Source organism: Symphalangus syndactylus, chromosome 11, assembly GCF_028878055.3.
Source record: "Symphalangus syndactylus isolate Jambi chromosome 11, NHGRI_mSymSyn1-v2.1_pri, whole genome shotgun sequence".
Lineage (NCBI taxonomy): Eukaryota > Metazoa > Chordata > Mammalia > Primates > Hylobatidae > Symphalangus > Symphalangus syndactylus.
The window spans coordinates 119,579,516-119,595,662 of NC_072433.2; the positions used below are offsets into that span (position 1 = coordinate 119,579,516).

The 16,147-nt window shown below is 40.9% G+C and overlaps 1 protein-coding gene across 7 annotated transcripts in view; it reads left to right on the plus strand.

Moving 5' to 3' along the window:
• RAD50 (RAD50 double strand break repair protein) overlaps positions 1-16,147 on the plus strand; it is a 97,326-nt gene that overhangs the window by 39,336 nt on the left and 41,843 nt on the right. For all 7 annotated transcript variants that reach the window (XR_010114322.1, XR_010114323.1, XM_063612407.1 and 4 more), the window contains exons 12-13: positions 7,060-7,235; positions 7,760-7,997. Coding sequence is in view for 5 of the 7 variants with exons in the window: in XM_063612407.1 (XP_063468477.1) it covers positions 7,060-7,235; positions 7,760-7,997 (414 nt within the window). In the remaining 2 variants the exon portion in view is untranslated. The remainder of the gene's footprint in view (positions 1-7,059; positions 7,236-7,759; positions 7,998-16,147) is intronic.

Consider the following 16,147-nt stretch of genomic DNA (forward strand, 5'->3'; position numbering starts at 1 on the left):
GGTCAACAGTGTTTGGTGCTACGTAGAGGTAGAGTAAGATGAAGACTGTACTTGGCACTTAGGTCACTGGTGATCTTGATAAGTGCTCAAGGGAGTCTAGGATAATGAAAATATCATCTATATTAGTTACTTTTTTCCAAATTTTTACTGTGACTCACGATGGGTAGTCATAATGAAGAAGCATGTGTGCAGTCACACACATTTATCTGAAACAAACTGCTCAAAGTAGTACATATACATACAGCCCACTCCAATATGTTACCATCTATTCTGTTTCATTTTTAAAAAAATATGCTGAATACGATACATTAAATTGATTACATGGTAGCTAATGCATCAAAACCTGCAAATTGAAAAACCATGTTATGTGTGAGTATTGAGGTTGGCTAGGATGATTTTTTTTTTTTTTATACTTTAGGGTTTTAGGGTACATGTGCACAACGTGCAGGTTTGTTACATATGTATCCATGTGCCATGTTGATTTCCTGCACCCATTAACTTGTCATTTAGCATTAGGTGTATCTCCTAATGCTGTCCCTCCCCCCTCCCCCCACCCCACAACAGTCCCCGGAGTGTGATGTTCCCCTTCCTGTGTCCATGAGTTCTCATTGTTCAATTCCCACCTATGAGTGAGAACATGCGGTGTTTGGTTTTTTGTCCTTGCGATAGTTTACTGAGAATGATGTTTTCCAGTTTCATCCATGTCCCTACAAAGGACACGAACTCATCATTTTTTATGGCTGCATAGTATTCCATGGTGTATATGTGCCACATTTTCTTAATCCAGTCTATCGTTGTTGGACATTTGGGTTGGTTCCAACTCTTTGCTATTGTGAATAGTGCCACAATAAACATACGTGTGCATGTGTCTTTATAGCAGCATGATTTATAGTCCTTTGGGTATATACCCAGTAATGGGATGGCTGGGTCAAATGGTATTTCTAGTTCGAGATCCCTGAGGAATCGCCACACTGACTTCCACAATGGTTGAACTAGTTTACAGTCCCACCAACAGTGTAAAAGTGTTCCTATTTCTCCACATCCTCTCCAGCACCTGTTGTTTCCTGATTTTTTAATGATGGCCATTCTAACTGGTGTGAGATGGTATCTCACTGTGGTTTTGATTTGCATTTCTCTGATGGCCAGTGATGAGGAGCATTTCTTCATGTGTTTTTTGGCTGCATCAATGTCTTCTTTTGAGAAGTGTCTGTTCATGTCCTCTGCCCACTTTTTGATGGGGTTGTTTGTTTTTTTCTTGTAAATTTGTTTGAGTTCATTGTAGATTCTGGATATTAGCCCTTTGTCAGATGAGTAGGTTGCAAAAATTTTCTCCCATTGTGTAGGTTGCCTGTTCACTCTGATGGTAGTTTCTTTTGCTGTGCAGAAGCTCTTTAGTTTAATGAGATCCCATTTGTCGATTTTGGCTTTTGTTGCCATTGCTTTTGGTGTTTTAGACATGAAGTCCTTGCCCACGCCTATGTCCTGAGTGGTATTGCCTAGGTTTTCTTGTAGGATTTTAATGGTTTTAGGTCTAACATATAAGTCTTTAATCCATCTTGAATTAATTTTTGTATAAGGTGTAAGGAAGGGATCCAGTTGCAGCTTTCTACATATGGCTAGCCAGTTTTCCCAGCACCATTTATTAAATAGGGAATCCTTTCCCCATTTCTTGTTTTTGTCTGGTTTGTCAAAGATCAGATAGTTGTAGCTATGCGGCATCATTTCTGAGGGCTCTGTTCTGTTCCGTTGATCTATGTCTCTGTTGTGGTACCAGTACCATGCTGTTTTGGTTACTGTAGCCTTGTAGTATAGTTTAAACTCAGGTAGCGTGATGCCTCCAGCTTCATTCTTTTGGCTTAGGATTGACTTGGCGATGCGGGCTCTTTTTTGGTTCCATATGAACTTTAAAGTAGTTTTTTCCAATTCTGTGAAGAAAGTCATTGGTAGCTTGATGGGGATGGCATTGAATCTATAAATTACCTTGGGCAGTATGGCCATTTTCACGATATTGATTCTTCCAACCCATGAGCATGGAATGTTCTTCCATTTGTTTGTATCCTCTTTTATTTCATTGAGCAGTGGTTTGTAGTTCTCCTTGAAGAGGTCCTTCACGTCCCTTGTAGGTTGGATTCCTAGGTATTTTATTCTCTTTGAAGCAATTGTGAATGGGAGTTCACTCATGATTTGGCTCTCTGTTTGTCTGTTATTGGTGTACAAGAATGCTTGTGATTTTTGTACATTAATTTTGTATCCTGAGACTTTGCTGAAGTTGCTAATCAGCTTAAGGAGATTTTGGGCTGAGACAATGGGGTTTTCTAGATATACAATCATGTCATCTGCAAACAGGGACAATTTGACTTCCTCTTTTCCTAATTGAATACCCTTTATTTCCTTCTCCTGCCTGATTGCTCTGGCCAGAACTTCCAGCACTATGTTGAATAGGAGCGGTGAGAGAGGGCATCCCTGTCTTGTGCCAGTTTTCAGAGGGAATGCTTCCAGTTTTTGCCCATTCAGTATGATATTGGCTGTGGGTTTGTTGTAGATAGCTCTTATTATTTTGAGATACGTCCCATCAATACCTAATTTATTGAGAGTTTTTAGCATGAAGGGTTGTTGAATTTTGTCAAAGGCCTTTTCTGCATCTATTGAGATAATCATGTGGTTTTTGTCTTTGGTTCTGTTTATATGCTGGATTACATTTATTGATTTGCGTATGTTGAACCAGCCTTGCATCCCAGGGATGAAGCCCACTTGATCATGGTGGATAAGCTTTTTGATGTGCTGCTGGATTCAGTTTGCCAGTATTTTATTGAGGATTTTTGCATCAATGTTCATCAAGGATATTGGTCTGAAATTCTCTTTTTTGGTTATGTCTCTGCCAGGTTTTGGTATCAGGACGATGCTGGCTTCGTAAAATGTGTTAGGGAGGATTCCCTCTTTTTCTATCAATTGGAATAGTTTCAAAAGGAATGGTACCAGTTCCTCCTTGTACCTCTGGTAGAATTCAGCTGTGAATCCATCAGGTCCTGGACTCTTTTTGGTTGGTAAGCTATTGATTATTGCCACAATTTCAGAGCCTGTTATTGGTCTATTCAGAGATTCAACTTCTTCCTGGTTTAGTCTTGGGAGGGTGTATTTGTCGAGGAATTTATCCATTTCTTCTAGATTTTCTAGTTTATTTGCATAGAGGTGTTTGTAGTATTCTCTGATGGTAGATTGTATTTCTGTGGGATCAGTGGTGATATCCCCTTTTTCGTTTTTTATTGCATCTATTTGATTCTTCTCTCTTTTCTTCTTTATTAGTCTTGCTAGCGGTCCATCAATTTTGTTGATCTTTTCAAAAAACCAGCTCCTGGATTCATTAATTTTTTGAAGGGTTTTTTGTGTCTCTATTTCCTTCAGTTCTGCTCTGATTTTAGTTATTTCTAGCCTTCTGCTAGCTTTTGAATGTGTTTGCTCTTGCTTTTCTAGTTCTTTTAATTGTGATGTTAGGGTGTCAATTTTGGATCTTTCCTGCTTTCTCTTGTGGGCATTTAGTGCTATAAATTTCCCTCTACACACTGCTTTGAACGTGTCCCAGAGATTCTGGTATGTTGTGTCTTTGTTCTCGTTGGTTTCAAAGAACATCTTTATTTCTGCCTTCATTTCATTATGTACCCAATAGTCATTCAGGAGCAGGTTGTTCAGTTTCCATGTAGTTGAGCGGTTTTGGCTGAGTTTCTTAATCCTGAGTTCTAGTTTGATTGCACTGTGGTCTGAGAGACAGTTTGTTATAATCTCTGTTCTTTTACATTTGCTGAGAAGAGCTTTACTTCCAACTATGTGGTCAATTTTGGAATAGGTGTGGTGTGGTGCTGAAAAAAATGTATATTCTGTTGATTTGGGGTGGAGAGTTCTGTAGATGTCTATTAGGTCCACTTTATGTAGAGCTGAGTTCAATTCCTGGATATCCTTTTAACTTTCTGTCTCGTTGATCTGTCTAATGCTGACAGTGGGGTGTTAAAATCTCCCATTATTATTGTGTGGGAGTTTAAGTCCCTTTGTAGGTCACTGAGGACTTGCTTTATGAATCTGGGTGCTCCTGTGTTGGGTGCATATATATTTAGGATAGTTAGCTCTTCTTGTTGAATTGATCCCTTTACCATTATGTAATGGCCTTCTTTGTCTCTTTTGATCTTTGTTGGTTTAAAGTCTATTTTATCAGAGACTAGGATTGCAACCCCTGCCTTTTTTTGTTTTCCAGTTGCTTGATAGATCTTCCTCCATCCCTTTATTTTGAGTCTATGTGTGTCTCTGCACGTGAGATGGGTTTCCTGAATACAGCACACTGATGGGTCCTGACTCCTTATCCAGTTTGCCAGTCTGTGTCTTTTGATTGGAGCATTTAGCCCATTTACATTTAATGTGAATATTGTTATGTGTGAATCTGATCCTGTCATTATGATGTTAGTTGGTTATTTTGCTCGTTAGTTGCTATAGTTTCTTCCTAGCCTCGATGGTCTTTACAATTTGGCATGTTTTTGCAGGGGCTGGTACCGGTTGTTCCTTTCCATGTTTAGTGCTTCCTTCAGGAGCTCTTTTAGGGCAGGCCTGGTGGTGACAAAATCACTCAGCGTTTGCTTGTCTGTAAAGTATTTTATTTCTCCTTCACTTATGAAGCTTAGTTTGGCGGGATAGGAAATTCTGGGTTGAAAATTCTTTTCTTTAAGAATGTTGAATATCGGCCCCCACTCTCTTCTGGCTTGTAGAGTTTCTGCTGAGAGATCAGCTGTTAGTCTGATGGGCTTCCCTTTGTGGGTAACCCGACCTTTCTCTCTGGCTGCCCTTAACATTTTTTCCTTCATTTCAACTTTGGTGAATCTGACAATTATGTGTCTTGGAGTTGCCCTTCTCGAGGAGTATCTTTGTGGCGTTCTCTGTATTTCCTGAATCTGAATGCTGGCCTGCCTTGCTAGATTGGGGAAGTTCTCCTGGATAATATCTTGCAGAGTGTTTTCCAACTTGGTTCCATTCTCCCCATCATTTTCAGGTACACCAATCAGACGTAGGTTTGGTCTTTTCACATAGTCCCAAATTTCTTGGAGGCTTTGTTCATTTCTTTTTATTCTTTTTTCTCTAAACTTCCCTTCTCTCTTCATTTCATTCATTTCATCTTCTATCAGCGATACCCTTTCTTCCAGTTGATCGCATCTGCTACTGAGGCTTCTGCATTCTTCGCGTAGTTCTCGAAACTTGGCTTTCAGCTCCATCATCTCCTTTAAGCCCTTCTCTCCATTGGTTATTCTAGTTATCCATTCTTCTAATTTTTTTTCAAAGTTTTTAACTTCTTTGCTATTGTTTTGAATTTCCTCTCGTAGCTCAGAGTAGTTTGATCGTCTGAAGCCTTCTTCTCTCAACTCATCAAAGTCATCCTCCATCCAGCTTTGTTCCGTTGCTGGTGAGGAACTGCGTTCCTTTGGAGGAGGAGAGGTGCTCTGTTTTTTAGAGTTTCCAGTTTTTTTGGTCTGTTTTTTCCCCATCTTTGTGGTTTTGTCTACTTTTTGTCTTCGATGATGGTGATGTACAGATGGGTTTTGGTGTGGATGTCCTTTCTGTTTGTTAATTTTCCTTCTACCAGACAAGACCCTCAGCTGCAGGTCTGTTGGAGTTTACTAGAGGTCCACTCCAGACCCTGTTTGGCTGGGTGTCAGCACCGGTGGCTGCAGAACAGTGGATTTTCGTGAGACCACAAATTCAGCTGTCTGATAGTTCCTCTGAAAGTTTTGTCCGTTTGAATGAGGTGTCAGTCTGTCCCTACTGGGGGGGTGCCTCCCAGTTAGGCTGCTCAGGGGTGAGGGACCCACTTTAGGAGGCAGTCTGTCCGTTCTCAGATCTCCAGCTGCGTGCTGGGAGAACCACTACTCTCTTCAAAGCTGTCAGTCAGACAGGGACATTTAAGGCTGTGGAGGTTCTCGCTGAGTTTTTGGTTGTCTGTGCCCTGCCCCCAGAGGTGGAGCCTACAGAGGCAGGCAGGCCTCCTTGAGCTGTGGTGGGCTCCACCCAGTTCGAGCTTCCTGGCTGCTTTGTTTACCTAAGCAAGCCTGGGCAATGGCGGGCGCCCCTCCCCCAGCCTCGTTGCCGCCTTGCAGCGTGATCTCAGACTGCTGTGCTAGCAATCAGCGAGACTCCGTGGGCATAGGACCCTCCGAGCCAGGTGCGGGACACAATCTCCTAGTGTGCCGTTTTCCAGGCCCGTTGGAAAAGCGCAGTATTAGGACGGGACTGACCCGATATTCCAGGTGCCGTCTGTTTCCCCTTTCTTTGACTAGGAAAGGGAACTCCCTGACCCCTTGCGCTTCCCGAGTGAGGCAATGCCTCGCCCTGCTTCGGCTCGCGCACAGTGCGCTTCACTGACTGTCCTGAACCCACTGTTAGGCACTCCCTAGTGAGATGAAACCGGTACCTCAAGCAGAAATGCAGAAATCACCCGTCTTCTGTGTCGCTGGGGCTGGGAGCTGGAGACCGGAGCTGTTCCTATTCGGCCATCTTGGCTCCACCCCGGATGATGTTTAAGAGTTAAAGTGGAGATAAATTGTACTAGTAAGCAAAATCTTTGATGAATGAGAGGGAATGACTGATCTGGAGGCAAGTGGATGACAGCAACAAGGAGGGGGAGGATACAAAGAAACAGTATTTACAGGAGAGTAAGGAAGTAGTATTTGTGAAAGGACTAAAGGGAATTACGGGAATGTTCTCTTGTCTTCTTTCTGTCCAATAGTCCTGGCAAGCATCTTGCTGAGGCTTAACCTGGGATCAAAGACCCTGAACCCCCAGAAACCAGGCAGAATTATGTGTACATTTTTCTGGGAGCAGGCCCATGAGTAGGACTGGCAGGTGAGTCAGTGTCCTAGGGGGAGAGTTAAGGCAGAAGTGGACTAGTCCCTCAACTTCTGAAAAAAAGTATTTGATCATACCAAACTCTTGTAATGTTGGCAGAATTTGTCTTGTTTTTGCTTACTCAAACTTTCAAACGAATTTCTCCTATTTTAAAATGAAAATCCATATTTGCTCTTATTTTAGCAAGGAACTAGCTTCATCTGAGCAGAATAAAAATCATATAAATAATGAACTAAAAAGAAAGGAAGAGCAGTTGTCCAGTTACGAAGACAAGCTGTTTGATGTTTGTGGTAGCCAGGATTTTGAAAGTGATTTAGACAGGCTTAAAGAGGAAATCGAAAAATCATCAAAACAGCGAGGTAAGTTGCCTACTTTATATTATCAGGATACTTTGACACCTTTGAATTTTCATTCACAGGTAACTGTTAAGGATGGGGAATTTAAAAACCTGGTTATGGAGCCTAATGGCTTGGATTTCAGTCCTGGCTCTACAACTTACTCACTGTGTGACTTTAGGCAAGTTACTGAAACCTTCCTGTGTTTCATTGTCTATAAAATGACACAACTACCACCTGCGGTACTAAGGCGTGAATGAAATTATAGTTGTAAAGCCCTTAGAACAGTGCCTGGCACATAGAAAGCTCTCAGTAGGCATTTTATTATACTTAAAATGTGTTACCAAAAAATATTAATACAAATCTGAATGTATCATGCTCTTTGGAAGAGAATATCGGAATTTTAAATATCAGAATTTTTATTTCTTTTATAATATATTTATGAAGCAAGAATAATCATATATTTATAGAAAAAGATACAACCATATTCACAATACTGTATTTTATGTTTTTTCTCATTGGTGATATAATTTATTTTCTTAAAATAGCCATGCTGGCTGGAGCCACAGCAGTTTACTCCCAGTTCATTACTCAGCTAACAGATGAAAACCAGTCATGTTGCCCCGTTTGTCAGAGAGTTTTTCAGACAGAGGCTGAATTGCAAGAAGTCATCAGTGATTTGCAGTCTAAACTGCGACTTGCTCCAGATAAACTCAAGTCAACAGAGTCAGAGCTAAAAAAAAAGGAAAAGCGGCGTGATGAAATGCTGGGACTTGTGCCCATGAGGTAAGAATGGGATTTACCTTCACTGTACATGTAGCAGCACATTGTAAAAGGTACCCACCTCATGCCTGGGCAGATGGTAGTTACTCAGTAAGGACTCTGAGCTGGTATGCCCTGTCTTATGTCACTTCTATGATAAGAAGATTCAATTATTTTGTTTAAAGGTAAGCTTGTTTCCTGTCTTTTTTTCTTTTTCTTTTTTTTTTCTTCTGAGACAGAGTCTCTCTCTGTCACCTAAGCTGGAGTGCAGTGGCACGATCTTGGCTCCTTGCAACCTCCACCTCCCAGAAGCTATTCCCATGCCTAGTCTCCTCAGTAGCTGGGATTACAGGCATGCACCACCACGCCCAGCTAATTTTTGTAATTTTTAGTAGAGACGGAGTTTCACCATGTTGGCCAGGCTGACCTCGAACTCCTGGCCTCAAGTGATTGGCCCACCTCGGCCTCCCAAAGTGCTGGGATCACAGGTGTGAGCACCGTGCATGGCCAGTAAGCTTATTTCTTAAACTATGAGGTAGACACAGTCTTTACGTTCTTTTGTATGTGTTTAATTCCCAAGACTTAGCCTGTGGGCATAGATTTTCACAGATTTAGGACTGTCTGTTGATATGCCACTTTCTGAACCCAGCAAAAGAATTTAAGTACTGAAAAGTTCTCCCAGAAGACAGATTTTAAACTATGTTTTTAATGTCTTTTCCACTTTCCACTTTCTAAAAGAATGAATCGTAGATGATTTGCAGTTGTTTATATTTTCCCTCACTTGTACAAGAAATTCGTGTTATGTTCTGTTTACAAACAGAAATCAAGTCAGGAAATATGTGATGATTGCCTTAGTGTCTCCCAGGACATAGAGAACAAGGCTAGTCCCAGAGACCTAAGACATGACCCTCCAGGAGCTAATGGTCTGATTAAGAAGACAAGCTCTCAGAATTCAACATTTAGAAAGCTAGGCTTAATAAAGTGCTTAAAAAAATGATTCAAACAGATGTGTTAGGTAAGAAGGGAGGAGTCAATGGATACAGAATGAGAAGAATATTACGAGAATGAGGCAGGAAGAGGAATATAAGGCCTGGAGAAGTTCATTCAGCTCAACTGAGAGGAGACGGAAGTCAGAACACGGTGCAAAGGGAAGAGGAATGTGACCTATGCTGCAGTAGAAATGTTATCTGGAGTTTGGGAATTATTTATAGGGATTGAGTCCTGTACGTTGGGGAGATAGGGCTACATTATATTCAGGCCTAGTTATAACTCTTTCTGTTAGGTGATGAGGAGCCAACCTGAGGGATTTAATGAAAGATATATTTTAGGAAAATTAATCTAATATTAATACAATGACTGAAACAGGCCGAGAAAAGCTCAGGAAGCAGAAAAACCAGGAGAGTGAAAGTGATTGTCCTGGAAAACCAAGGAGGAGTTTCAGGAAAAGGAGAAAGAAAGGTCTAAGAAGATGTGGTTTGTGGCAGCCAACTTCTAAGATGGTCCCTAGTAATCTCAGCCTCTTGGTATTTATACTCTTGTATAGTCCCCTCTCATGCTGTTGCAGGATTGGTCTATATAACTGATAAAACAGGCAGAAGTGATAGCATGGCCTTTCCAACATTAGGTTATTTAAGGTACTATGGCTTCTTCTGTTGTCGCATGTGCTTGTAGCCTCATGTGAACTCGCTCACTCTCCCCCACTCCTCCCCTCTCACCCGCTCTGTCCCCCTCTGTCTCTTGTCTGAGGGAAGCTAGCTGCCATGTTGCAAGCAGCCCTCTGGAGAGGCCCATATGGCAAGGACCTGAGGCCTTTGAGCAAGTGAGTTTGGAAGCAGACTTTGTAGCAGTCAAGCCTTAAGATGACTGCAGTCCTGGCTGACAGCTTGATTGCAACTTCATGCGAGACCCTGAGTCAGAAGCGTATCTCTTGATCCTCATATCTCTGAGAAATAATAAGTGCTGTTATTTTAAGCTGCTAAGTTTTGGGATACTTTGTTATGCAACAATAGATAACCAACACAAGCATCAAGGGTGAAAACCAGATTATTGGGGCCACAGAGATGAGGAGACAGAGGCAGTAGTTTGAGAATAAAAAGGAAGGAGAGGAATATGGTAGTATCTTGAAAAGAAAAAGATCAAATGGATAAAATTTGAAATTGGTAGAAAGTACATGTAGTAGAAATGTGAGTTTAGTTCTGTGTTAGACTGTTATACAATAAATGGCAGAAATTAACATCACATTATATTTTAGGACCCTAGCTGTCATGGCTCCCTTTTTTTTTTTTTTTTCTAATTATAATTTAGGTTTTAGGGTACATGTGCACAATGTGCAGGTTTGTTACATATGTATCCATGTGCCATGTTGACTTCCTGTACCCATTAACTTGTCATTTAGCATTAGGTATATCTCCTAATGCTGTCCCTCCCCCCTCCCCCCACCCCACAACAGTCCCCGGAGTGTGATGTTCCCCTTCCTGTGACCATGAGTTCTCATTGTTCAATTCCCACCTATGAGTGAGAACATGCGGTGTTTGGTTTTTTGTCCTTGTGATAGTTTACTGAGAATGATGTTTTCCAGTTTCATCCATGTCCCTACAAAGGACACGAACTCATCATTTTTTATGGCTGCATAGTATTCCATGGTGTATATGTGCCACATTTTCTTAATCCAGTCTATCGTTGTTGGACATTTGGGTTGGTTCCAAGTCTTTGCTATTGTGAATAGTGCCGCAATAAACATACGTGTGCATGTGTCTTTATAGCAGCATGATTTATAGTCCTTTGGGTATATACCCAGTAATGGGATGGCTGGGTCAAATGGTATTTCTAGTTCTAGATCCCTGAGGAATCGCCACACTGACTTCCACAATGGTTGAACTAGTTTACAGTCCCACTGTCGCCCAGGCTGGAGTACAGTGGCGCAGTCTTGGCTCGCTGCAACCTCCACCTCCCTGGTTCAAGCAATTCCCCTGCCTGAGCCTCCCAAGTAGCTGGGATTACAGGCGCACGTCACCAGGCTCGGCTAATTTTTTTGTATTTTTAGTAGAGAGAGGGTTTCATCATGATGGCCAGACTGGTCTCAAACTCCTCACCTCAGGCAATCGCCTGCCTCAGCCTCCCAAAGTTCTGGGATTACAGGTGTGAGCCACCTTGCTGGGCCACAGTTTCTCCTCTAAGAGTAAGATGCATGTCTTACTCATTGTATCTCCACAGTTCCTTGTATAGTGCAACTTTGATAACTATTTGCTAAATGAATGAGAACTGTAATGTCTGTTCCAATTATTTATTGCTGTGTAACAAACCTCAAATCTGTCTCACAGTAATTAATTTTTTATGATTCTGTGGAATGACTGGGCTCAGCTAGGTGGCTTTCACTTGGGGTCTTACGGTTGCAGTCAGATGTTGGCTGCAGTCATCTCAAAGCGTAACCGAGTTGGATGTTCTCGATGGCTCACATGACTGACAGTGATGCTTGCTGTTGTCTGGGAGCCCAGCTGGGGCTGTCAAAATAGGACATCTTCACATGGCCTCTGCATGTGTCTTAGGCTTTTGGCAGCACAGTGACTGGGTTACTAAACAGTGTCCCAAGAATAAGTATTCCATGAACAGGAAGTAGAAGCTACAAGTCCATTAAGGCCTAGACCAAGAAACTGGCATGGTGACACTTCTTTTTCTATTGGTTAGAGTGGTCACAGAGACTCCCAAGATTCAGTGAGGGAGGATACTGTATGTCTTGATGGGAAGAGTGTCAAAGTACTTGTGGCTGACTTGAATCTGCCTAACCCTATATCTGCAGTAGCATCTGTGTGCCATTCTGGTTACCTAGAGACTAGGCAGCCACACATTTGTATATTCTATATTGTAACTTTGATAACTATTTGCTAAATGAGTGAGAACTGTAGTGTCTATTCCCGTTATTTATTGCTGTGTAACAAACCCCCTCAAATCTGTCTCACAGTGATTAGTTTTTCATGGTTCCATGGGATGACTGGGCTCGGCTAGGTTAGCCAGGTAAATGGCTGGTTACCACACATTTTAAGAGAACCTGAAGCTAGAAAAGGCCTAGAGGAAGCACTAAAAATGCACCAAGATGCTGGCAGGGCTGCTAAGTGAGGACACATGTGTGAGGAAACCATTTTCATAAAGAAACCAAAACTTGAAGACCTGAAGAGCAGGGAAATGATGAACCCCTGTTTGTTTAGCAAGCTCTAACAGAATGTCAGCGGGCCATTCTGGAAAACTGGAGAAGGATGAGTTTGGGACAAATGAGAGAGGAAGTCTTCTTCCCAATAGTAGGAAATAACATTATAAAACACTTTTTTAAGTTTAAATAAATCCACAAATGAAAGGTCAATAATAAATTAAGAGGACTTGATTGATTGATAGATAGGGTCTTGCTCCTGTCACCCAGGCTGGAGTGTAGTGGTGTGATTGATTATAGCTCATTGAAGCCTTGAACTCCTAAGCTCAAGCAATCCTCCTACCTCAGCCTCCCAAAGTGGTAGGATTACAGGCATAAGCCACCATGCCCAACCAAGAGGACTTTTTTTTTTTTTTTTAATATGGGAAAGCAATTGCCTAAGGGTGCAGTCAGGTTGATTTCAAATTCCAACTCTGCTGGGTGACCTTAGGGATGTTACTTAACCCATTTGGGCCTTAGTATCCCCCACGTAAAGTGAGGGGATTGACTTACATGATCATTAAGCTTCCTTCCACCTCTGGTTAGGACACTACTTTCAGATATCCCCTGGTGTCACTTTCAGAGACATTGTGGAGGTCTATTTATGATAGTCACTTAGGTGGAAGGTTATTGGTGAAGAGGGGTAAAGTAACAAGATTAAATTTATCTGTGCGCCATTTGCTTTTTCACCTTTAGAATATGCCCTTGATGCCACCACTATCATGAGAACTGTCTATTCATGCAGCCAATATAGGCAGTCTACTGGAGTGCAGGTAATACAGCAGTAAACAAAATGGACAAAGTCCCTGCCCTCATGAAGTTTATATCCCAGTGGGGAGGAGATGGATGACAAATAAGTAAATATATAATACGCCAGGGGATGATCAGGGGCATCGAGAAAAATACAGCAAGATAAGGGAATGGGGACTAGCTGAAGGGTGGTAGGAGGGGACTTGATGAGGGTGGCAGTGGAGTGGAAACTTGAGAGAAGTGAGGGAGTCAGCCATGCAGTTGTCCGGAAAAAGAATATTCTAGTCAGTACAAAATCTTTGAGACATATTTGACCTGAAGGCCAAAGGGAAAAGTTGTGGAAGATGAGCTCAGAGAGGTAGTAGGGAGCCATATCTTGCTTATCTTCTTTGTGGGAAATATTTTCATTTAAAGCCTCAAATTCGCCAGTACCTAATATAAAACTAACATCATGACTGAGATCTCAGCTGAAAATGTACCTGTTTATCATTTTGTCTAGTACTGACTCAGGTTCATTTATTATAGCACTTCATTTAACTACAAACTCAATTGGTATTTCTCCCACAGGTTTTTTTCAGTACCACATCTGTGTGAGCCTTTTTACACACAATCCCCTTAGAAAAGGAATGCTGTCCAAAAATAGGTGAATTGAGTTTCTGAAAAAACAGAAATCCAAAGAGTAAATTTCAGATGTCTGTCTATAAAAAATGATAGGCAGGCAAGGTAATGGATATATTAAATTACCTTTATTTAATCATTGTACATTGTGTACATATATCAGAACATCACATTGTACCCCATAAATGTTTACAATTATGATTTATCTATTGAAAATGATTTTAAAAAACCTTGTGAATCATGAGAAAAATTAACTCTTGAAAATAAAAAATAAAATGTCATAAATTAAAAAGGAAAACAAACCCAGAGAACCCCTAATAGATCTCACTAGCCCATTCTCTAGGGAAGCTTCTCTGCTTTTTCTTAGAACACTTCTTTTTGAAAGAGACAGAGTTTCACTCTTATTGCCCAGGCTGGAGTGCAGTGGCACAATCTCGGCTCACTGCAACCTCCACCTCCCGGGTTTAAGCAGTTCTCTTGCCTCAGCTTCCCAAGTAGCTGGGATTACAGGTGCCCTTCACCACGCCCGACTAATTTTTTGTATTTTTAGTAGAGATGGGGTTTCACTATGTTGGCCAGGCTGGTCTTGAACTCCTGACCTCAGGTGATTCACCAGCCTCAGCCTCCCAAAGTGCTGATATTACAGGTGTGAGCCGTCACACCCGGCCAGAACACTTCTTTTAACATCTTATGTAATCATCAAAAAAGAAGGCACCAAAATCTGGACCATATTGTTGAAAGATTTTGTGTGTGTGTATGAAAATGTAAAAATAGGGTTAAAATTGTATGTATACCTATAGGTCTTCACAGAGATGTCCCCAGTTTAATAAATGCTTGGCCATCATTATTAGGCTGTCATAGCTGTGTCCCTTTTTAGATATTGGGCACATAATTTAAGGCCAACTACTGATGTGTGACAACAGTGTTCAAGAGGAAACATTGGCGTGGAATTACTCATAATCTGCATACCTTTGTATTTATTATGTGGAATAAGAATATCTCCTATTTCTGTGGTATAAAAAAACTATAGGTCTGACATGCACACTTATATTTATTGTGGCACTGTTCACAATAGCAAAGACTTGGAACCAACCCAAATGCCCATCAGTGATAGACTGGATAAAGAAAATGTGGCACATATACACCATGGAGTAACTATGCAGCCATATAAAAGGATGAGTTCACGTCCCTTGCAGGGACATGGATGAAGCTGGAAACCATCATTCTCAGCAAACTAACACAGGAGCAGAAAACCAAACACTGCATGTTCTCACTCATAAGTGGGAATTGAACAATGAGAGCACATGGACACAGGGAGGGAAACATCACACACACTGGGGCCTGTCGGCTGGTGGGGGGCTAGGGGAGGGATAGCATTAGGAGAAATACCTAATGTAGATGATGGGTTCATGGATGCAGCAAACCACCATGGCATGTGTATACCTATGTAACAAACCCGCACGTTCTGCACATGTATCCCAGAACTTAAAGCGTAAAAATAAATAATAAATTTAAAAAGACTATAGGTCTGTTGCCACAGGTCAGGTTGGCATTTCTTAGTCATAGTTTGCATTTTTAAAAAATCATTAAGCAATAGCCACTTGAGTTTCTGGTTATTCTTTAAGTTTATAATAAGACTCCTATTAGAGACCAGTTTAACTTATTCTACTGCTTTGTCATACTAATATAATTTTAAATAAGAATTTGGAATATTTCTGAAGTAAATTTTTTTTAAAAGATTAAATACATGTTATTGTTTCAGAGGCATCAGCAAAAATAGTTGTCAGTACCTGCCATGGAGGCAGTAATTCATTAGCTACAGTAGTGAGTACCAGTAAAATGGGTTGACATTTTGTACCTTAAACCCATGTAGCATTTCACTTAGTGGCTGGCTTCCTTCCTTTTTTTCCTGTAGTTTAAAAAATTTTTATTTTGAAATGTTAGGATTACAGAAAAATTATAAAAATAATACAAATTATTCACATATATCCCTCATCCATCTCCTCCTGATGTCAACAATTTATGTACTCTGTTATAATACAGTTATGAAAACCAGGATTAACATTGGTATAATGCTACTAAATTACAGACCATATCTAATTTAGCAGTTTTTCCATCAATGTCTTTTCTGTTTCAGGGTTCCGTGCAGGATCCCACATAGCATCTAGTTGTTATTTCTCCTTAGGCTCCTGCAGTCTGTAACAATCTGTCTTTATCTTTCATGACCTTAACACTTTTGGTGAATATGACCAGTTCATTTGTAGAATATTTCTCAGTTTGACAAACACCACAATAATAATTATTGCAAGCAAGATCTGTCAGTGGATACTAAAATCAGTAGGCAGAAAGTTGAGAAGCAAGATATTTACATAGTCTCAACATTTCTCTCCTAAGATACTTATTAATTACAAAGACCAAAACAGTAACTTTACAGTGGAGAAACCTGGCTGACACCACCTAAGCCAAGTGAATAAGGATTAACATCATCAGTAATAGGACATATTGATATCATGATTCCATACCCACTGATATGATATCCTGAAAAGAACATGATGTCACTTCTGTGGTATTCTTCCTAAAAATATATAACCTCAGTCTAACTGTGAGAAACGTCAGATACTTTATT